General features: G+C 38.4%; 1 protein-coding gene across 12 annotated transcripts in view; it reads left to right on the forward strand.

The window, feature by feature from the left end:
- Positions 1-22,618, forward strand: part of DIAPH3 (diaphanous related formin 3) — a 512,559-nt gene that overhangs the window by 14,140 nt on the left and 475,801 nt on the right. For 11 of the 12 annotated variants that reach the window (XR_013355827.1, XR_013355826.1, XR_013355823.1 and 8 more), the window contains exon 2: positions 13,905-13,937. The exons of the other annotated variant lie outside the window; for it this stretch is intronic. Coding sequence is in view for 5 of the 11 variants with exons in the window: in XM_077855471.1 (XP_077711597.1) it covers positions 13,905-13,937 (33 nt within the window). In the remaining 6 variants the exon portion in view is untranslated. The remainder of the gene's footprint in view (positions 1-13,904; positions 13,938-22,618) is intronic. 12 annotated transcript variants of the gene reach the window in all.

The raw sequence follows: 22,618 nt of genomic DNA on the forward strand, positions 1-22,618 counted from the left end.
TTCTGTGATGATATACTCTGTTCTGCTGTGTCCAGTTTGATAGTCACTAGCTCCATGAGGGTAATGCAACCAAAGAGCTGAATTTTTAATTTGGATTAATTTGAATTAATTTAAATAGCCATATGTAGCTAGTGGCCAGTGACAAACTTTGACCTCTGTTCCTTTTTAAAGGGACTGCCTGTGGCCCTCAGTGTCTTCTCCCCTAAGTCAGACTGCCTGCTGGTGATGTGATGATTTAGTCCTGTTGGATAACATGCACATCTTATTCTGGGCAAGATGATGCACTTGCCACCATCAATGATAGGTTTATGAGCAAAACAACATCAGCCATGACAGAACCAGGTGTGGGATCACACCTGTTAGAATGGCTGTCATCAAGAAGACAAGAGATAACAAATGATGGTGAGGATATAAAGGGAACACTTTATATGCCCTGGTGGTGGGACTATAAATTGGTTCAGCCACTGTGGAAAAGAATATAGAGGTTCTTCAAAAAATTATAAATAGAACTACTATATAATTCAGCAGTCCCACAGAATATATTATCCAAAGGAAATGAAATCAAGGTCTCAAAGATATATCAACACTCCCATGTCTATTGCAGTATTATTCATAGTAGTCAAGGTATAGAAACAATCTAAATGTCTGTCAACAGATGATTGGATAAAAAAGATGCAGTAGATATACACAACTGAATATTATTCAGCTATGAGAAAGAAGGAAATCCTGACCTTTGTGACAACATGGATGGACCTGGAAGACATTATGCTTAATGAAATAAGCCAGACAGAGAAAGACATATTATATGATATCACTTATAATGTGGAAACTAAAAAAGCCAGACTTGGACAAACAGACAGAAGAATGGTAGTTACTGGGGGCCAGGGAGGGTGAGGGGGATGGGGGAATTGGGGAGATTTTAAAGGTTATAAACTTCCAACTAGAACCTAAGTTCTAGATCTCTAATGCACAGCATAGTGATTAGAGTCAACAGGTATTGTATCATCTACTGCAAAATTGCTGAGAGACCAGATCTTAAATGTTCTCACTACAGAAAATAAGTAACAATGTGATGTGATAGAGGCATCAGCTAATGCTATGATGGTAATCACTGCAATATATAAATGTATGAAATCAACACTTTGTACATCTTAAACTTACACAATGTTGTCAATTATATTCAAAAAGAAAATAAATAGGGAGGATAATCTTCACACCCTTGCTAGATGTGCAGTCCTCAATAATTTGTACTAGGTTATTAGGATCATTGGGTACCTTGTGGCTATGGCTGTCAGCTGAGGACTTGCCCATGATCCTTGTTCTGTTTTATTGCTGTCCTTGAATGGTACGATTATCAACATGAAGCTATGTACTTTTAGAAGTCCTTTACAAATAGACTTGGGTTATTGTTAGAGTGTTGAATTTTGGCGTTGCTGGAAGGTTGCCAAGGGCAATTTAGGATGTAGTTGCTTGAGCTTGCAGTTTGAATGCAGAAATTGGGGTGTTGAAAACCTAACTTGTGACATAGAATGCTATGTGTTGGAATTTCACTGTGTTGTGATATGACACAGTGCAAATTTGGTGCAGTGTTGGGCTACTATGTATTTAATCCCATTCATGGATTTATCTTTCAAAATTTCTCTGGATGACAAGTGCAAAAAGCATTAAGATGAGGATCCTCTGTATTTTAGTGTGGGCAGCCTTCACAGGACAGTGGAAATAGTTTTTGAATCACCAGAAAGAGAAAATAAGTGACCCAGGCTCTTCATGTTTTTCTCTGGAGCCTACTGGATTAGGGTAGCTGCTTCAGGGCAGCTGTTGCGTTTCATAGGTCTTTTTTTTTTTTTTTTAATAAAGATTTTGTTTATTTATTCATGAAAGACACAGAGATAGAGGCAGAGGGAGAAGCAGGCTCCCTGTGGGGAGCCTGATGCAGGACTCCAACCTAGGACCCGGAGATCACGCCCTGAACCAAAGGCAGACGCTCAACCATTGAGCCACCCAGGCATCCCTCATAGGTTTTTTTGTGCCAGGCTTAGCATGTTGTCTGCTTCTCTTAGATGCTAACTATTATCCAGCTTGGTTAATATTTCTAGAAGAAATGTACAATGAACTACATTTTATGGATAATACTAGGACTGCATGTAAGACTGGGATTGTGCTCTTTTTCTCTGTTTTTCAGATGTTAACTTTGTAATATACAATCATACTTTGGGCTAATTTTCAGTAACAAACCAGTGTAGAGAATAGTAACAAAAAGTGGTAATCAAATTATGCAAGAAAACTTTGCAGTGATTTAGTTTTTATAAAGAGTTCAGACTCCATCAATAATTAAAAAAAAACCTTAATTTTCTTTGATTAGCTATTGCCCTGTAATTTTTTATTTGGATATGGTTTTTTTTGAACATGGATATGTTTGTGGCTTATGTTTTAGCCTGAATTGGGAGGGCATAGTTTTATATGGCTTGTGGTATATGCTGCAGATTAAATTCTACAAATTGGAAATAAACTATTCATTCCATCTCTATTATACAGTTAAGAGAGCAACTTTAAGACATAAATGGGGAAACTCCCAAGCAAAATATATTCTTATTAGTTTGTAGAATTCACAATCCCCTACCACCCCCAGTTTCTTATATTCACCTAGCTGAACTTTTAAGATAAAACTTTGTGGTCAGTGTTACAATACTTAATAATCATCAAGTTGGAATTATGCTCATTTTTCTTGTTAAGATTTCATTTTCAAATTTCTTTCCCTCAGAAACTGCTTCATATCCACTTCTATCCCTAGATTTGATAACAGCAGCTGTCCCATCATAGCAGTGAGGACTGAGAGAAGGTGAATGAGCCTGGGTTTTGGAGTCAAGTGACCAAGGTCCCATTTCCAGCCTGGCCACTTTTCACTCAGGCAAATCACTTCTGTGACACTTCATTTTCTTATCTCCAAGATGGGGATAATGGCTAATTAAATAGGATTGTTGGGTATATCAGAAATTATGAAGAGTGCTCAGGAAGTGATGTTAGTAATGATGAGGCGAGCTATATCATATGGGTACTAAGGGAGGTATTGGGTTTTCTCTCAGAGGCTTTTTTGGCTTAAAGAAACAGATTATTGTACAATATCTAGTTTGAAATTGAAAAGGGCAATTGTAAAGACAAGGAGGGGTGGTATCTTCTTGGATCAAGCACAGTTAAGTGTAGTTTGTCCTCCCAAGGGTTTGGAACCAAGAACTGAAAGCTGGCAGCTTCTCTCATTCTCTTTTCTGGGGTCATACAGCCTTGTTTTGCTTCTTACTAGGCATTTGCTCCATTGTTGTATCTCTGCAGAGTACAGCTTCTACTTTGATCTTCACACAGCCAAGCCCAGAGCCTACCAATTCCAGATATACATGCTCTTGGCTCATGCAAGAACAGATTCTCGTTCTTATCTCCAAATACCGATTTCTGGTAGAGTGAGGATTTGATTGGCTCTGTTTGGATTTAAGGGTTGAGCTTTGCTCACATCTGGGGTCAGGCCCAGCTCACAAATAACAGTGAAGACTCGGGTCCATCCCTGTGACATAGAGAAGGGACTTTGTGCATGAGGCAGAGAAACCAACAATATCTACCATATGTACACATATAGGTCTTTGGAGATTCCTTGATGATAGTCTTGGCACTGGAAGACTGAGTTCAGAATTTGTCCAGGTCAGTGGTTTTTAACCCTGATTGCACATTACAGTCACTTGGGGGAGCTTTATGACAGGCTCTCCTTTGAATATTCTGATATAGTTGGTTTGGAAGATTACTCAAGGAAAGAAAACAAAAACTTTTCAGCTGATTCTCTTGTGTGGTCAGGTTGAAAACCCTGACCTAAAATGTTCCCTGTAGTAGGTCTAGGGGCTCAAAGATGAGGGAAATAGGGCCCCTGGCATATTAAAAATAAAACAAAGTAAAACAAAAAAAAAAAAAAAAAGAAAGAAAAGAAAATGAAAGACATAAACTGCGAACAATGTTTGTGACTCAAGGGAATTGTAAACAAAGAGCTTTGGATGAAGAGAGGTGGGCTCATTTCTTTTTTTTTTTGTTTTTTGTTTTTTGCATATCATTTCTTGATGATAATGAAGGGTGATCCACCCTTACCACAGGTTTATATATACCTATTCAGTATGTTTGCTTACCTCCCATCTCATTCACCCATCTAGCTTGTCTGTGTCCTGAAGTCCAGGTCCTGGGGATGGCATTGGGCAACTGTCACTGCTTGAGTTCTCAGCTCCAAAGAAAAATGACAACACACGAGAGGCCTCAGCAACTGTAAAGAGAATGGTCCAGTATAACTGACACCCAGCAAATAAGAGCTGCTGGCAAAATGACCTTGACAAACATCTCAGGAGCCCCCGCCCAGTTTGGGAGGGGGACCTGCACACATTTACATCAATAACAAATGGATTTAAGTGGATTAGAGGATGACTTCAGTGCCCAGTGGGAGGAGACTATTGGATGTGGCCTTGAGGACAATCATGGTGACCTGAACCAAGGTGATGCTGGTGGGGGTATTAGCTAACATTTATTAAAGCCTCTTCACTACCAGGTGTAGTACGATGTGAACTTGATGTGACCTCTCCAACTAAGGCTCCTAACAAGCCTATGGGGACAGGTGCTTTCTGTTATCCTGGTACCAGGAGAAACTGAGGCTCAGAGAGCCCAGGGTCACACAGCTGATCAGTATCCAAGCTGGATTCCAAACTAGGTGAGTTTGCGTCTAGAACCCAGGCTGTTAGCCTCTACCTGGGGAACACAGGGCAGTATATAAGAGCCCCAGGAGAGGCATGCTGTGGGAAAGTTAGAGAATCTTCCTGAAGCAGGCGGCATTTGAAAGGTGAGTAGTTGAGGTGCAGGGTAACAGAAACAGCCTGGGCGCAGGTATTGAGGAGCAAGGGACTAAGGTAGTGTCTCAATCAGAACCCAGACAAGAAACAGAAATTGTTTACAAAAGTGTCAGGGGGAAAGGGCAAAGAGGAGATGCTGTCCGAGAAGGACCCCTGTGGCAGGGCTTAGATATCGGTAGGCACTTGACCATTTGTGGACACCTTTTGGGAGGACACCCTAGGGCTGTTGCTCAGGCTCCGGTGGGGTCTGGGGGATTATGCTGTAAGGAAACTGCTGTAATTATACTTTTTTTTCTAACTTCCTATCTCCAAATGTGCTTGGCTGTTCCTTGACTACTTCCCTGCTTCCCCCCTCCCCCCCCCCCCCGCCCCCACGACTAATTCTACATTTAAAAAACAGTAGTTTTTTGAATACAATAGAACTAGCCGAGTTGGTCCCAAAAAATGCCTTTGTGGGCTTTACAAAGTTTTGAAGGTATTTCTAATACTTTTTAGTAAGTGAGCCAACAAACCACTTAAAGAGCCCTGAAGGAATTGGTCAAGAACAGCCCTGTTGCTTGTGTTTCCTCTGGGGCATTTTGCATCATGTGCAGATACAACTCTTGTTTACTGGTTAAGTTGATTATTCATAGCGTGTTTTTATACTTCTTGTGTTTGTGACCGTTCCCTTAGGGGAATAAAAAAGCCCCTGGCCTTGACATGGTCTGGCGCCCACCTGCTGCAGTGCCCTCCCTTTCTTCTGACTTGTCTTGCTGTAGCTGCGCTGGTTCCCTGTTCCTTGCGCACCCTAGACTCGTTCCTGTCTGGGGGCTGTTTTTCCTCAGAGATTCCTTCCTCCAAGTCCACACAACTGCCCTGATTCCGCTTTCTGTTCTGCTCCAACGCCACTTTATCAGTCACACCTATGCTGGGCCCAGCTCCCCACATTGAAAATTGCAACCTGCAAACACTCCCACCTTGCTTTCTGGCCTCCCCTAACCTTGGGCTGCTCTTCTTTTTAGCATAACAAGCGGCCCCTTCTAACACCCTCTGTAACTTGTTTATTGTGTTCTTCCCCAATGAAAGGAAAGTTCTGGGGCGTCTGGGTGGCTGGGTTAAGCAGCTGCCTTTCAGCTCAGGTCATGATCCCAGGGTACTGGGATCAAGCCCCACATGAGGCTCCCTGCTCAGTGGGGAATCTCCTTCTCCTTCTCCCTTTGCCTGCCACTCCCTCTGCTTGTGTGCTCACCTGCGCGCTCTGTCAAATAAATATAATCTTAAAAAAAAAAAGTTCCTTTAGGACAGGAGTCCTTTTTTTTAATTTACTAGTGTACCTCTTATCAAGAATATAGTAATATTTAATAAACATTGGTTGAGCACATGCCTTAGGATTCTGTTATGCTGTCAGAAGAGGAAATTTTGTGTTCCATGTTTTATCCAAATCATGCTAAAGATTAATTTGACTTTAGTCTTCAATCGTGGCTATAAGATTTCCCTGTTAATAGCATGTATGTAAGCGTGTGTAATTAGCAAGAAGAGATTGCATTGCCTTCTGGTCACTGTTGAACACTTCTGATACGTGCTTCTTTCAGCTGTCTCGTTGTGGTTATTATCTTGCTGCTCTTTTAGCTTTAAGCTTCTAAGGTCAGGGACCAAGTCCTCTTCATTTTTAATGTAGTGTTTTGCCCATGTTGGCAGCCTAATTGTGCAGGAAGAAGATTAGGAGTATGAGATTAGGTTTTGCTTAAAATCCTAAATCCTATTTTATTTTGGTACCATGTCCTTGTTTGCATTAAAAAGTTATCAGGTGAGTGGTATTTACCTTAACATCCTCAACATAGCATGAGATCGTTTACATTTACAATAAAGAAAAATGATAGATTTCTTTTATTTCTGCTATTAATAAGTGTCATAAAATAGAAAAATCTAAGTCAATATATTATTGCCACAGAAATTGAATTTGTGTCAAAAGGATTTGTGCTTGTGATGTAGTGATTCGTATATTTTTCTTGGAATTAAGTCTCTAGCAGGTGACAACATCAATAATTCACAAAACCAAGGAGCTTTTTGAAATTGGTTAATTTATATATGTGAATTACAAAACCAGTGAATAATGTGCTTAATGTATTCTGACATATTTGAAAATATGCATTGAAAAACCCCTATCCTATTACAGTCTGTGTTTACAGTACTAGATTTTTTAGGGTTTTTTTTTTTCTTCTTTTTTTACTTTTACTACATACATTATTATTTGAAAAGGAACTTATCTGTATTTTCTGCTTGGTGTGGAACATATTATCCATTGTGATGTAAAAAAGCTTTTCTCATTATAAAAATAAGTAAGCCTATTCTAGACAACTAGGAAAATACAGGAAAATATGGGGGGAAAATTGCTCCAAATCCCACAATCCAGGTATATAAAATTAAATGGTTCCTGTCTTTTTTTTCATAAGAATGTATATTAATGGAGTGGAATTATATTGCATATGCAATTTTAAATGCAAGGTTTTTTTCCATGTAACAATTGTGAGCATTTTCCTATGTCATTATAGTTCATATGTCAGGACTATGGTTATTTAATCATTCCCACATTCTGGGAAGTTTTAGGTTGATAATTTTTAGCTATTTAAGATAAACTCTATATTGACAAGTATTTGTGTACAAATCTCTGGTGTTATTTTCTAATTCTAGATTCTTCAGGTAGAATTACAAGGCTAAAGAATGTGAACATAGGATTTATTTCAACAGATCACTCTAAAAAGATTCAACAAAACTTAATTTCCTTATGGTGATGCCAGAATGTAAAAAAAACAAAATTCTTCTTGAACAGATAGGGAATGAATGATTCATGGTGCTGTTAGCTTCAGGAATATTCAGTCTACATTTGTGTCTTGGACAAGACCTCTTGGAGACTGAATCATGCTCAGAAATAACCCAGTCATTTAGGTAAGCCTCAAGGTAAATCTGGAAGCTTTAGGGCCATTTCCTATAGTGAATACTTAAAATACTTCTCCAGTTGACTACAAAGGTCTTGGATTCTGGTGACCTAGAACTAAACCAACTTGTAGAGTAGTTCAGAGACTTGAATTGCCTTTCCTTGGACTTCTTGCAGAGGAGTTTTTGATCTGGGAGTAGAGGTAAAAAGAAATGGAACGGCTGAGGAGAATCTCTTAAAATAGATATTAAAATAGGTATTAAAGCTGTTACTAGAATTAGCCATTCTGTTTTCCTTTTAATTTTACCTCAGGGTTGAAGTTTATTGAAGGAAAAAGAACGTTGGAGTTCTATTAGAATAAAAAAAAAAAAAGACTTGTTAGGTGCTCAGCTCCTGTGATATCATCTAGGACTGAGGTCCAAGTAACAATTTGATAATTTTTCTAGGGAGGTGGTGGTTTTCTAGCAGTTATGTTGCTGCCTTTTGATCCTTTTAAAAACTTTTTCTCTTAGAAATGAATTTTTTCACTTCTATGAATGCTTGAATGATATTTCTGTCTGAAAGGCAATTTTTCTTGATGACTCTTCTTTCCCGAAGAAGGAATTATGGAGAAGGGAGGTTGGATTCTGCGGTGGGTAAGAGTAGAGAAGCCCGGGATTATGGCCAGGTGTCTATCTTTCTGAGGTAGGTGGGGTTTGAATAAATGAACAGATTAAAAGTAGCTAGAGAGCTTTTACTTATTTTCTCCTGTCCCTAATCTCTCTCACTTGTCTCTGCCTGGAACTAAAAATAGGACCACATGAAGAGCCAGTCAACTTAAAAGCTTTTTTTGTTTGTTTTACATTATCAAAGAGCCAGCTCTACTCTATCCTCGGTGCTATGAAAGCTTCAGTATTATTTTTGGACGCTTCTGAGATGTTAAATATGGAGCCCTTGAATATTTTCACATCTAGATACGTTGTTTAGTTGCCTGGGAAATGAACCTTTAGGCTCTGTAGTTATGGTTAGTGTCATGATGAGTACTATTCCTTCACATTCCTGCCATCTTTACAATTGGTATTGACATTAAAACAGGTTTCGTGGACCAGAAATAATGTTAGGATAAAGTACATGTTAGTATGCTGGTGGAAAGGAATAATCTGGAATTTGAGGCAAGTGTGAGCAGTGCTTTAACATCACCTCACCCACATCTTATGATTAAAAGAATACTGATCCAAAAAAAAAAATAAATAAATAAAAGAATACTGATCCTTTTTTCCTTTTGGTTATAACTTTGTGTCATTAACCCGTTACTGATTTATTTTGACAAGCAAATAGTGTCATGTCATGGCTTGATCTAATGAGTAAGCTTTGATAGTTTAGTACCAAATATATGCTTATGAGGTTGAATTATTGTACCTTTAGAGATAGATTAAGTATTTGAATAAGTGATACAGTAATTCACCGTACACACCAGAGAGTGTCGAATTGTCTTAGAACAGTACTAATTGGTGCCTGTCATTACATGGCAGTAAAACCTGTCCAGATTTTACCAGCTCAGTGTTTCTCACTTCTTTGAAAACTTCTTGTACTTCCTACCTGTACCCTTCATTTAGCTTGTTTCAGGGACACTGGTTCCAAGCCACAAGTCAAAAAATTGGAATGTGTGCAGGCCAAGGGGATTTTAAGGGCTGGGCCCGGTGGCGGTGGCGCGTGGAGCAGGGTTTCTCACCGGTCCTGCACTGGGTGCTGCATTGCCCTCAGGGGTCCTGCACTGGGTGCTGCATTGCCCTCAGGGCCTCTAGTGCGCAGGTTCCTCAGCCCCCTACTGAATCAGCATCTTGAGAAGCTGAGACCTTGTCATCTTTCACAAAGAAAGTCTTGGTGTGCTTCTAGTGCACACTTAACAAGGTGAAAACCAGGTGGCTGAGAGTGTCTAGTTTATGAAAATTTAGTCTGAGTCAGGTGCCTACAGAGGCTTTAATCTTACAGGTTTTCCTCCTGTTAGTGGTTCCCCGTAATGACCAGAAGGATGTAAATTAATGAAGTTAAATTGCAACAGCTAAAAATCTTTTTAAATATCACCATGTATTTGGCTTTGACAGTGATCAAGACTTGCTAGCTTGACACTTGATGGTAGCTTCCACACACCTCATGACATGAATGGACAAATCCTTTGCTCCTTGCTAGTTCCAATGTGCTAACCAATGAAAGAAAATATAAAATTTGCCAGAAGTCTTGGGCTACAGCTTAGAATCTGTGTGTGTGTGTGTGTGTGTGTGTGTGTGTATGTATGTGGACCTTGGGTTTGTATGTTGCTGTGTATTGTATAGTTTATTTGGTCTTGTTTACGTCCTTGTAAACTAAGTTGGTTAGAGAAGGACTATTTCTTCATACGCTTGATATTTACAGCATTTCATGGAGTGCTCTGAAAGCTTTAGATCTATTTTTTGACAGCATGTATGGTCTTCAATAAAGGTTTTGATGCCTTGCTTAAATGTGAATATAGAGATCTATGTTCTGTATTTTTTTTTTCTTCAAAAGAACATAGGATCTCCCCCCCCACCCAAAACCTATAAAGAACTTTTCTCTTTCAATTCCAGAGTGATCCTCTTGACCATTCATCATAGGAACAGTCATTAGCAGAAAACGTTGTTTCCTATCTATATGAGATGCTCTTTACTTTTAGAAATAGAATTAGGAAATTGAGCAACGTAGGAACACGGGAAGAAAGAGGAGTTTTTCAGCTTGGGAAAGGAACCCTAATGTGCTTTAGTACCACAGCTTAACCAATTACCAATGGTTCTGTATACAGAACTGTTTTTTTTGAAATTACTGTCAGTTTGATTTATTCCATTACCATAAAGCGTTAATGACACCTAAACAATCATAGACCAGGTAATGAAACTAAAGGTCATAGAATCGCATTTAGGTATGAATGTTTTAATAGGTGTAAAACTGTATGCTTTCAATTTCTGTGTGTGTCTGTAGGTACAACTATAACCCTAAAGGTTGCTATTAGGTTATTTTTCAAGTGTTCCTATCTGCTTCCCTTTAATGTTTCTCTTCCTCCCCCCCTTCCCCCCCCCCCTTTTTTTTTAAAGATTCTATTTATTCTGAGATACACACGCACACAGAGGCAGAGAAATAGGCAGAGGGAGAAGCAGGCTCCATGCAGGGAGCCCGATGTGGGACTCCATCCCAGGTCCCCAGGATCATGACTTGAGCCAAAGGCAGACGCTCAACCGCTGAGTTACCCAGGCATCTCAGAACCAAAATTTTTAGATTGGTTTTCCACCTGTCTGCTCTGTTAGTATCTGGCCCTGTCGTGGGTCCTTGCATTCACTGTCTCTTCCTGGCCTACTGGCTTCTCTGGATCGTGGTGTGGGTAGTGGGGAGAATTGATAGGCAAGTGTGTTGCAGAGGAAGAATAATGAACTTGATCTTGGCTTCTTTCTTTTCTCTCAGACTGTTAAACTTCCTGCACTTGGGTCCTTTTGAGTTTTCTTACTTACCCCTGCATTATAGTTCTGTCATAATTCATCACGCTCTTTTTTGTGAAAGATTGTGTGTAATATAGTTAGTAACTGGGCGTATGTATTTGCTTACATAGTTCTTAAAAAAACAACTAAAGCATTGAACAAATGGAGTCCTTTTAAAAGATAGATTCTCGGGATCCCTGGGTGGCACAGTGGTTTGGCGCCTGCCTTTGGCCCAGGGTGCGATCCTGGAGACCCTCTCTCTGTGACTATCATGAATAAATAAATAAAATCTTTAAAAAAGAAAAAATGCTTAAATAAAAGCTAGATTCTCGCTCTCTCTCTCTCTCTTTTTTAAAAAGATTTTACTTTATTCATGAGAGACAGGCAGAGACACAGGCAGAGGGCAGAGGGAGAAGCAGGCTCCATGCAGGGAGCTGGACGCGGGACCCGAACCTAGGACTCCAGGATCACGCCCTGGGCCGAAGGCAGGTGCCAAACTGCTGAGCCACCCAGGGATCCCCCTAAAAGCTAGATTCTCAGTGAGATGGTTCAAGGATCAAAAGAAGTTATGACACCAGAAATGGATCTTATGCGTCTTGTTTCTACATGAGGGTGACTGTACCATTCTGAAAGTTATGAGTCTGACTTTGACTTGAAAGGGCTGCTCAGCGTTAGGCCTTCGAAGTTAGACAGAAAATGTTGTTTCTGGGTATATTTGTCTTCTGTATATTACGTCCTGTAACCTCCACCCCCCACTTTTCCTGTCTGGTACTTTATTTTCCATATCTTTTATGTAGTTTTTAGATCATAAATCTTGCTTGGGCTCTGCTCTCATTTCCCTTAAAATTATCTTAGTTCTCTCAACATCGCTTTTGACATTTTCCTCAAGCAACTCAAACTGGTATCTGGGAATATTCCATTGGTGTAAGAAGGTGTTTTTTCTTTACCATGACATACTTTTCTAAGCAGTATTCCGGCCGGATCCTTTTTCTTTGGCCTTATTTCTTAAGTGTTAGGCCACCTAGAATGCCATGAGTTCGTAGTTGGCCATATTTCTCTTGTTTCATGAGAGGAAGGTGAAATGACCACTTTCAGGTGTGATGTGTCTTGTGATGGGGGTGGAAATCTCTGCTGGCTAAAGAATAGAGAGGTGGTTAGCCACTTGCAATGGGCTGGAAATCTCTGCTGGCAAAGCACACAGCAGGCAGTTTAGAGGGAAGGGTACCCCACCCAGCCTTTCCACTGCAACTTTTTCGGTGAACTTGAGATGTAGGTGGGCTGGGGTTTAATTTTAATAATGGTCTGTGGGAGGATACTGTGGCCCTGAATACCTCAGAAATCTTACAGTCCTGCCCAGGAGTACACCCACTCTTACAGACTTCTGTGGTTGCTTGTTATTTTCAAGGGCTGAAGGTAATACTAAAGACAAATTCTAGCCCAGAATTCAGTACTAGTTCTGTTAATTTAGTCTTATCCCTTCTTTGCTCTCAGTTTAACAAAGAGTTTAGGCTAGTGGTATGGCTGGTAAGTGTGGTCAATTATTTAGCTTTGGTTAGACACAAAGCTCGTTCTGCGCCCCTCCAGTTAGTATATTCTCTGCTCTAGAGGAAGGAATGTCTTGGTCAAAGAGGAAGAGAATCTGTGATAGTGATTTGCCCTGTACAATTTTTTAATCTGGATTGTCACTGAGATCGATTGATGAGCATAAAGGTGTTTTTCAGTATACAGACACGAATGACAAATTTCATTCCATCAATGCTGAGTTTACTGCCACTCAGGCTGTTAGAAGATGAATGCTAACACATGTCCTTTTATACTTCTAAAATTGGATCTATTTAGGAATTCACTTGACCCTTTTCTGCCCTTTTAAAAGATCTAATGCTACTGAATAAGACGAGGGAGCATTGGAAATTGATTCCAGCTCCTTGAATACAAAATCTTGCCTTGACTCTGGAATTTATAAAACTTAGATTTCTGGCCTTCTTTTTTCCCCTAAATAGTTTTTCTTTTGAACACTACTTTGTAAGAAACTAATTTATTCACTTTCTAAAGTGGCCTTATGTTTGTCTAGCAGGGAAATCAGCAAAAGGGTTCTCAAAGAAACTAGCAATGAAATTGAAAAGTGTCTACTGTCACCACTGGTGATAAATCAAACTGATGTTAAAGATGCAAATAGTCATTCCAGTACTCTCTTCGTTACTAGAATTGTTTAAGTTAATTAAGCCAGCAAAGTACTTCATTATCTACTAGGCTGCATGCTAATGGCAGATTTAAAGTTTCACTGTCTTATGGTTCACATTCCACCCCCCCTGCATTTTAAGTCTCCTTATCCATTGTGTTCTAACTCCATATACTTAATGGAAACTAATATTGTTAATTGGGACTATAGATTTATTGAGGCATAGGTTTCTAATTTGTCAGGTTTGCAAGTCCAAGAAATCTTGGGAAACTACCACATTCAGTGTATCTTTTGTCCATCTTTTTGAGAAGGTGATTAAAGCAATATATAATTTAAGAAACAATATATGATTCATTTTTATTAGACTGTCGGAAATTTAATTATGTTCAACGTAGCATTGTAGAATTTTAAAATATATTCTATTAACTAAAATAAAAACTTTTATAAATTACTGATATGATTGGTTTTTCTTTCATTTGCAGCATTTAAATATTAGGACATTGACGGATGATATGGTAAGGTTATGCTCAACATTTCTTTTGTTGTGAATCTTAACTAACCATGTAATGTGGATGGTGTGCTATGCTAATACCTTTGAAACTGCTTAAAAACCTGCATGTTTTGGAAATGTGCTGTTTTTTATAGTGCTAAAATAAGAGGCAGAACTGGTAGAAAAAAATACATGATATTTTTTGCTTTTAAGTTGTAAAAGGAACTAGTTGATATGTTAATTTAAAAAATTTGTTTAATTACAAATTGTTAGTCAACTTTGAATCATTCAAATCAGCTCTCATTCTTTGGGTATGAATTGCACACTTCAAAAAGAGGTGTAAAAAAAAAGAAAAGTAGCTAAAGACCTACAGCTTTTTTGAAATATGTAGTTGCTAATTAAAGTAAACCAGACTAAAATCTCATGCATATATTAAAAAAAATATTGCTCAAAAAAGAGAGAACCAAGCATGCCTTCCTGTTCTGCCTGTTGGCAATCTTGCTTATAAGTAATTAACATGTGTAAATTTTTGTCTATTTAAGTACATATTTCTGAGAAATAGATTTTTTGACTGTAACTCTTGGCTAATGGTGTAAAGGATAACAAGAACAGCAACGAGGCCCAAGTAATCAATAATATATATATATAAAAGAAAGTCAGCATGATAGGACAAAGCAGAGTGTGCTATTGACCTGGTTTTGAATTCAAATTCACCTTTAATCTAAAATGAAACAGAGATTCTAGAACACAGCATTTAAAAAAATGTTTAGCACCCTTGTTATCCAAAGCACCATCTTGGGTACTTGGATGAAGTGGACATGCAAAGTTGAATGAGACCTAGATTTTGACATGCAGGATTGAAAAAAATCAATTAGAATGTTCTGTTTTATTCCTCTGGATAATATCTAAGAAAAGAAGTTTGATGTGAACTATTCTGGATAATGTTTTCCATATAATAGTGTTTAGAAAATTGTAGTGATATGGAACGCTTACACAGAGGATGTAATTTCTAACCCTGCAAGGTAGATGTTGTCCTCATCTTAGCACACAACTGCACTGAGGGTCAGCTAGGTTAAGTACGCAGTTTGCCCAAGTATGCGCAGCTGGCCAGTGCTGTAGCTATGGCTTGCATCTTGTTCCACAAAGCTCCAAACCATACACTTCTGTGTGGACTTAGCCTTCAAATGGCTGCTTATGACTAATAATAAAACCATGTGCAATTTTTGCAATTGAACATCTTTGAGAATATACAATGGTGGATTCCTTCTTACAATATAGTTCATATGGCATCTAGTTTACCCATGTAAAGTATACAGTTGAATGGTTTTTAGTATATTCAGGGTTGTACAACCATTACTGACTGAAATCAATTTTAGAACATTTCCATTACCCAAAGAGAAATGTCCTACTTCTAAGCAGCCACTTGCCCCAACTCCACCAGCCTCGGGCAATGGCTAGGCTACTTGGTCTATAGCTTGCCTCATTGGGGCATCTCCTATGAATGGAGTCATGATAAAGAATTTAGTCACAAAAGACCACTTTGCATCGTATTTTCAAGGTTAATCCGTGTTGTAGCTTGCTTTACTACCTTGCTCCTTTCTATTATTGAATGCTATTCTAGGACATTTAAGATTTGATTATGTTTTATGGGGCACTATCCATCTTTTCTTCCTCTTTCTGGTCTTACCTTCATTATGACTGACCTTGCAGATTGCCAACCCACAGCCTCTACCCTAAGTTCTAAGAGTACTTTATTTGCTAAAGAGGCTTTAAGAGGTCCTTCTGGAAGACATCTTGCTCTGATTTTAAGTTAATAAATGGGTTCCTCCACTGTGAAGACTGTAGTCTTCTCTCTCCATTCTGTCTCCATTTCTCTCTCTGCTTGTCCTGGCAATTGGGCTTGGGAAGTTACCATAGTGTCTTGTGAGGTATTTTTATCAAAGCTATATCACCATATGACATTCTCACCAGTTTAAACATCTTTAGGGAAGAGACAATGTATTAATTACTTCTAGGTATGTTGTGTGGTACACGTTAAGCATTTTCACTAATTTTTCATTGAAGGAATAAAACAATAAATCTCTATATTTAATTACTTGCCTAGTCATGTGGCTTTATTGGACTTGGGGATGGCTTGGTCCTGGTTAGGCTTTCCAGGGATGGACCCTTGCCTTTATACAGGATAAAGAGTTGTTTTTTTTTTTTTTTTAAAAAAAAAAAAGCTTTGACAGGAACTTGCTGTCAGACTTTCTGACTACCTGTGTGGATCACTGATGACTGGCTTACCCCTGTCTTTGTCTTAGATGTACACATGACTGTTTCTTATGGATTTCTCCTTGGCCTTTTTTCTCCTTGACCGGCTGACTGAACTGCTGTCTCACTAGTTCTCACTATTCACTTCTGATCTTGTGCTTTAGCTTGGCTTTTTTTTTTTTTTTTTTAAAGATTTTATTTATTCATGAGAGACACACACTGAGAGAGGCAGAGACACAGGCAGAGGGAGAAGCAGGCTCCATGCCGATAGCCTGACGTGGGACTTGATCCGGGACTCCAGGATCAGGCCCTGGGGCTGAAGGCAGCGCTAAACCATTGAGCCACCCGGGCTGCCCTTAGCTTGGCTCTTGAGTGGGTTAGGGCTTAAGTCCGGGAAAGGATCAAGCAGGCAGTCTAGTTCAAGCGGCTAGATCTATTGTTGTGGAGCTTAGAGAAGAAGCCTGGCTATCTTGAATAGACACAGTAAAAAGCAAACCTTACTCATTGATTGATGCAGTGTGGAAAGAGCATTAGATTAGGAATCAGAAGACTTGTTGAAAGACAGAACTTCACCTCTTCTTAGCTCTTTGACTTTGGCAAATCAATTAATTTGTTCCCTTGTAAAGTGGGACTAATTATACATACCTTCTCTACTTTGCTCATGGAATTTTTGTGAGTTTCATTTAAGCTGAAGTGTGTTGGATGGCTACATTCATTTCTGTCCCTTTTTAACCCCTTTATAAAATACTTCCCAATGCATAGGCAGTGGAGTGATGTGATGCATTTGCAGTTGAGACTTACACGGTCTATCACAGACCAGTGCAGAATTCCAGGAGGGAGGGAGGGAAAGACAGCTGGATATCTTGGGTGCTGTGTAAACTGTTTCTGGTGAGCGAGAGCTTAGGGAAGCATTTGCCATGGATGCTTTGATGTGTGCTAGCAATATTTTCTAACTAAAGGTGGCCACCCCCACAACATATGTGTTGCATGTGTACTTAATTTAGAATGTCTTCATGTGAGAATAGCATGCTTCGGACAGAACTTGGGAGAAGGTGCATAAGAATGGTGTCAGCTTTAGTCACAGGTTTGTATAATAGTATGTTAGAAACATTTAGTCAAAACATTCTGGGAAGCATTAATGATAAACACCCATCTCTTTAAGTTGCTTTGGTGAAGACCTACAAAAATACTTCGCATTTCAAGGTTATTTCTTGAGTTATGATCAGAATTTCATAGGACACTGGTTGCAGGAAGTATTGCTGTAGTGTTGAGATCCCTAGGCAGAATTTATATACTTGAAACAGTGTTTATTCTACAAATATCTGAGACACCATGATGTATAAAGTACAGTCCAAGGTGAAACGTCATTTAGTTTACAACCATCCATTGTCTATACCTGGGTTGAAAAGAGTGCTTTCCTTGTGGAGACAAAAAGATTGAGACCAGGGCAGTGAAGGGAGGCCAATTTGAAAAGGTAAACTGGAGGAAATTGAACGTGAACAACATGATGCTGAATTCTCCATCAGTGTGTCCACAGAGTGTTTTGTGGTCTAGAAGTCATTTTTGACTTGCTTATCATCCCTCACAACCATCTGTCTAAAGTGTGGTGCTCCTGCTGATTCTCTTCTTTTATCCCTCCTGCAGCCAGTTTTTACAATTAACTGTTGTAATCTCTGGTTTGGCCTGAAGCAGTGATTTTCAAACTTTCCTGGCTGGGACCCACAGTAAGAAGTACCCTTCATTTTGTAGCCCGGCACACATATGCATATAAATTCTCCCTCAGCTGAAACAATTTTATGAACGATTATTTAATGTTTCTAAGCATAATGAACTCTGATCTTTTCCACTCTTTTCTATTGCTTTTTAGTCCTCTGCCTTCCATTTTAAAAAAGGAGTGGGGGGCTTGCAGATCCAATCCCACTATATCGATTTCTTGTCCCATACATGGTTCACACCTATAGCTTGAAAACAGACATTGGCCTATATAGCAACCAGAGGAAGTCCTCGGGTCTCTCCGTAAAGTGTCTGCTCTTCACTTTATGACACATAGTTGAAAGTGGGTATCTGGGTTTGGGTGGCAGCTCTGCTACTTCCTAGCAGTGTGACTTTACGTAACTCAGATTTAGCTGTTGAGCCTTGATATATCTGGTTATGGAGATTTTTAAGGGATAAATACTGGTGAGATGCTTAGTGAACTATGCATTCACAGTAGTAGTGGTATAGTTAGGGTCATAACATGCATTTTTTTTTTTTTTTTGAGAAAAGATTTATATACAATGCACCAGTTTTATGAATGTAAAATGATGAATTTTGACAAATATATACAATCATGTATACGTGATGATCATGACATAAAAGCTTTCCATCACCCTAAAAGATTCCCCCTGAGCCCTTGCAGTCAATTTTTACCCCCTATCCTGGCTCTTGGGAATCATGAATCAGCTTTCTGAAATATATAATTCAGTTTCTAGGATTTCCAATAAATGGAATCACTTAGTATGTTGCCTTTGTTTCTGTAGCATAATGCTTTTGAGACCCCCTCTAGTGCTTTGGGTATATCAGAAATTTGTTCTTTTTATTCCTGAGTGGTATTCCATTATTTGCTAATACTATATATTATATATTGAATATTATATATTCAATAGTTTGGGTTTCTATTTTGGGGGGATTGAGTAAATTTGTGAACATTTGGGTACAGTTCTTGTGGACTTGTTTTCATTCTGGAAGGGGAATCATCTGGTAACTATGATTAACTTTATAAGAAACTGACAGATTGTTTCCCCTACTGACAAATTATGTTGAGCATCTTTTATTATGCTTATTTGCCATTCTTGTCTTGTCCTGTCTATCACAAGATAGAGGGCCATTCAGATTATTCCTGGTGAGCCTTGGACTTTTAAGGAATTTTTTTGTATCTATATTCTAGAATTCGGAGTTTGTGGTATTTCCTTATTTTTTTTTTTTTTAAATAAAGGACCTATATTTCTCCCTTTCAAACCCTGATAAATACTTGAATTCCACTCCCTCCCTCCCCCATCAGTCTGGGTAGAGGTTTGTCAATTTTATTGATCTTTTCAGAGAACCAGCTTTAGGTTTCATTAATTTCTTGATAATTTTGTTTTTATCTTTCCTTTTGTCTTAATCTTTTTATGATTTCTTAAGGTAGAAACTTACATAATTGATTTGAGCCTTTTGTTTTCTAATATAAAAAAATTACATTATAAATCTTCCTCTGAGAGCTCCTTTAGCTGTATCATTTTCTAACTATTCAAAATCTTTTCTAATTTCCTGTTGATTTCTTCTTTCACCCATTGGTTATTTAGGTCTGTGTTTAACTGTTAAAAATTTGGGGTTTTTCCTGATCTAGTACTTGATTCTCTTTTGGCCAGGGACCATACTTGACTTCAGTTGTTTTCAGTTTTCTGAGTCTTGCTCTCTGTTGTAGAATTGTGGTCTGTTTTTGTGAATGTCATGTGTGCATTCTGCTTGTATTAGAATTGATCTATAAATAATATTGGTTGACAGTGTTATTCACATCTTGTATTCTGGATTTTTCTGTCTGCTTGCTGTAACAATTATTGAGAGAGAAGTGGGAAGTTTCCCAACTATAACTGGATTTTTATTTCTCTTAGTTCTATCAGTTTTGCTCTGTATATTTTAAAGCTCTGCAATTAAGTGCATATATACTTGGGATTGTACTAAATCTTTCATCATTATGAAATGACTATTTTTATCCCCAGTAATATTCATTAAGTTGTAGTCGTTGGAAATTTACTAGATTTATTGGCTATACTTGATACAGTTACTGCCATCCTCTTTGAACAAATACTTCTCAGCTCGTGGGACACAAATTTTATTGATTTTTGTATCCCTATGACCTTTCCTTTTCTATTTTGTATGGTTTTCCTTTGCCTATCTTAAACTATTACTTATCAGGTTTCTTTCCTGCAGCCAGTGCTGTATATAGTGCTGGACTGGGGTGATTACCTTAGTCCATATCTTTGTCTATGACCTTTTCTTTGAGACCTATTACTGCATTGGCCTACCTTCCTTTGGGTGTCTCATCTTTACTTGAAACTCTACTTGCTCCACATTAAATCTTTCACTTTCCTCTTAAGCTTGTTTCTGTTCCTATATTCTCATAGAAGATAGCTTCTTGACGATTATTTCTTGAATCTATTTCCTTTCCTCAGTTCCTTCTATCAGAGCGCAAGGCTTCCTATCTCTTATCAGGATTCTCAAGCAAATTTCTGTTGCTCCCTAAAAAGCCAACTTCTTGCACAGCAGGGTGACCTATCTAAATTATATATCTGACCATATTTTACCTCATTTGAAACTACTTAGGCGCACCTGTTATCTATAAGTTAAGCCTGAGCTCTTTAACATTGGCATATAATAAGGCCTTCAAGGTAGGACCCTGCCTCTCTAACTTGATAGGCGTTTCTTAGTCCACATACAATAAAGATTCTGTAATTGTTAGCTGTGTGCTGAGTAGGGTTCTAAATGTTAGCTTTATAAATACTTAATGCTCACTTAGAAGCTTGTTGTGAAAATTATCATTCCCATTTTGAAAGATGGAGAAACTGAGGCAAGAGAGATTCAATAACTTAATGTCAGAGGGGTATGAGAAAAAAAACTATGACTCATTCCAGAGAACATGGTCTTTACTAAGAGAGTTATATTGCTATTTAAGTACTATCTCTTTCTCCTCTGAGAGTACCAGTGTGAACTCTCTAAGTATATTTTGTTTTTTGCTTTTCCTCTGAAGCTGTCTATATGAGACTGCCGACCTTTAAATTGACTAGGAAAAATTGTATCCTAGCCACTGATCTTAATTCGGAGAATTATAAAGACCTATTTTTCTTTTTTTAAAATATTTTACTTATTTATTCATGAGCGATAGAGAGAGGCAGAGACTTAGGTAGAGGAAGAAGTGGGCTTCCTGCGGGGAGCCTGATGTGGGATCTTATCTGAACCCAGGATCATGCCCTGAGACATGATGCTCAACTGCTGAGTCACCCAGGCATTCCTATAAAGACCTATTCTAAGAGGTTTTCTATGATTGGAAATTATTACTTATTTTTTAAGTATTTCTAGTAAACAAAACTGTTTTTGAGAAACCTTTATCCTGAAGGAATAGTGATGCGAGTGACTGAGGTATGGCAACAGGTTAAGGATAGGAGTATTTTTTTTTTTTTTCTTTAATTGTGAAGGACATGGGAAAACTCTATTGAAACCACTTCACAGATCTAGCAGCAGCAGTCTGTTCCCAGTTATAAGTAGAGCTTTCCTTATTCCCCTCAAATGTCCCCTACAGGAGTGAGGTCCTAGAGCCATTGGAGATACTACCTACGTGTGGGTTCTAATGAGTGCTTTGGGAAGCTTTCATTGTTCTCTGTGAGCCTTGTGACTAGTTCAATGTAACTGCTACCAGACTACTCCAGAACATTCCTGAATGTTTTTTTGTGAGACTGACCCACTCAGAGAGGAGTTCCCCCAGATGAATATGCTTAAAGAACTGGATTTTGTCTACCTGCAGGCTATTCCTGGAGCTACCTAGATGTGCCATCCCTTCTGGGATATATGCTAAATTGGACATGGTACTTATGAAAGAAAAGAATCATTTTATCTATGTGCCTCAATTACAGTTAATAGAACATAAATCATTAGCTTTAAAAAAGAAAAAAGGACTTAGAAGAATTACTTAAATTATTCTTGGCCTAATAGAATATAAAACTTTCTGTACTAAAAGTTCATTTTGCATTTTTATGAACTTCTGTTTTCCTTGGTAAGTTTAAAAGCCATGAATAATCAAAAAGTGAGATATTTTCCAGTTTTTCTTTGAAATGATATATTCAAAAGAAACACTTCTGTGTAAAGTAGATAAACCATCATGGACTGGGACTACCAAATGTATGTGGCAAAATACATCAAAACAAGTTCTATAAGCTTAAATTATTCACTAAGTCAGGTGGGCTTTTCTGAGCCCATTAATATGAGTTAATTAGAGCTTCCTGTACTTAGGTTTTCAGTAGTAACACTTAAGTACTGTCTTAGAATCTTTAAATATTTATGGGATATTTTAGAGAGCTCCTACTCAAATCAGTAGAAACTTGGGAATAAGATCAAGAGCTCTCAGAGTTGAATACACTAAAATGTAGGGTGTACAGACTTGTTTATTCATCCTTTTATCCTTCATTCATTAAGCATTTGAGTGGTTAGTACTGTTATAGGAATACAAAGATAAATATGACTGTCTTTGCCACTTGGAACAGTGGGGAAGCAGATATGTATACAGTTTCCAGTTGTATAGATAGGTATATACTAATACCATCCTAGGCCCATCACACTGTAGATAGTGTTCATTGGAAGTGGGAAGGTCAATTTTAATGGTGGGAGAAGACTTGGTAGAGAAGGTGACTTTTCAGCTACTTCTGAAGGACAAATTGGAAT

Source organism: Canis aureus, chromosome 17, assembly GCF_053574225.1.
Source record: "Canis aureus isolate CA01 chromosome 17, VMU_Caureus_v.1.0, whole genome shotgun sequence".
Taxonomy (NCBI): Eukaryota; Metazoa; Chordata; class Mammalia; order Carnivora; family Canidae; genus Canis; species Canis aureus.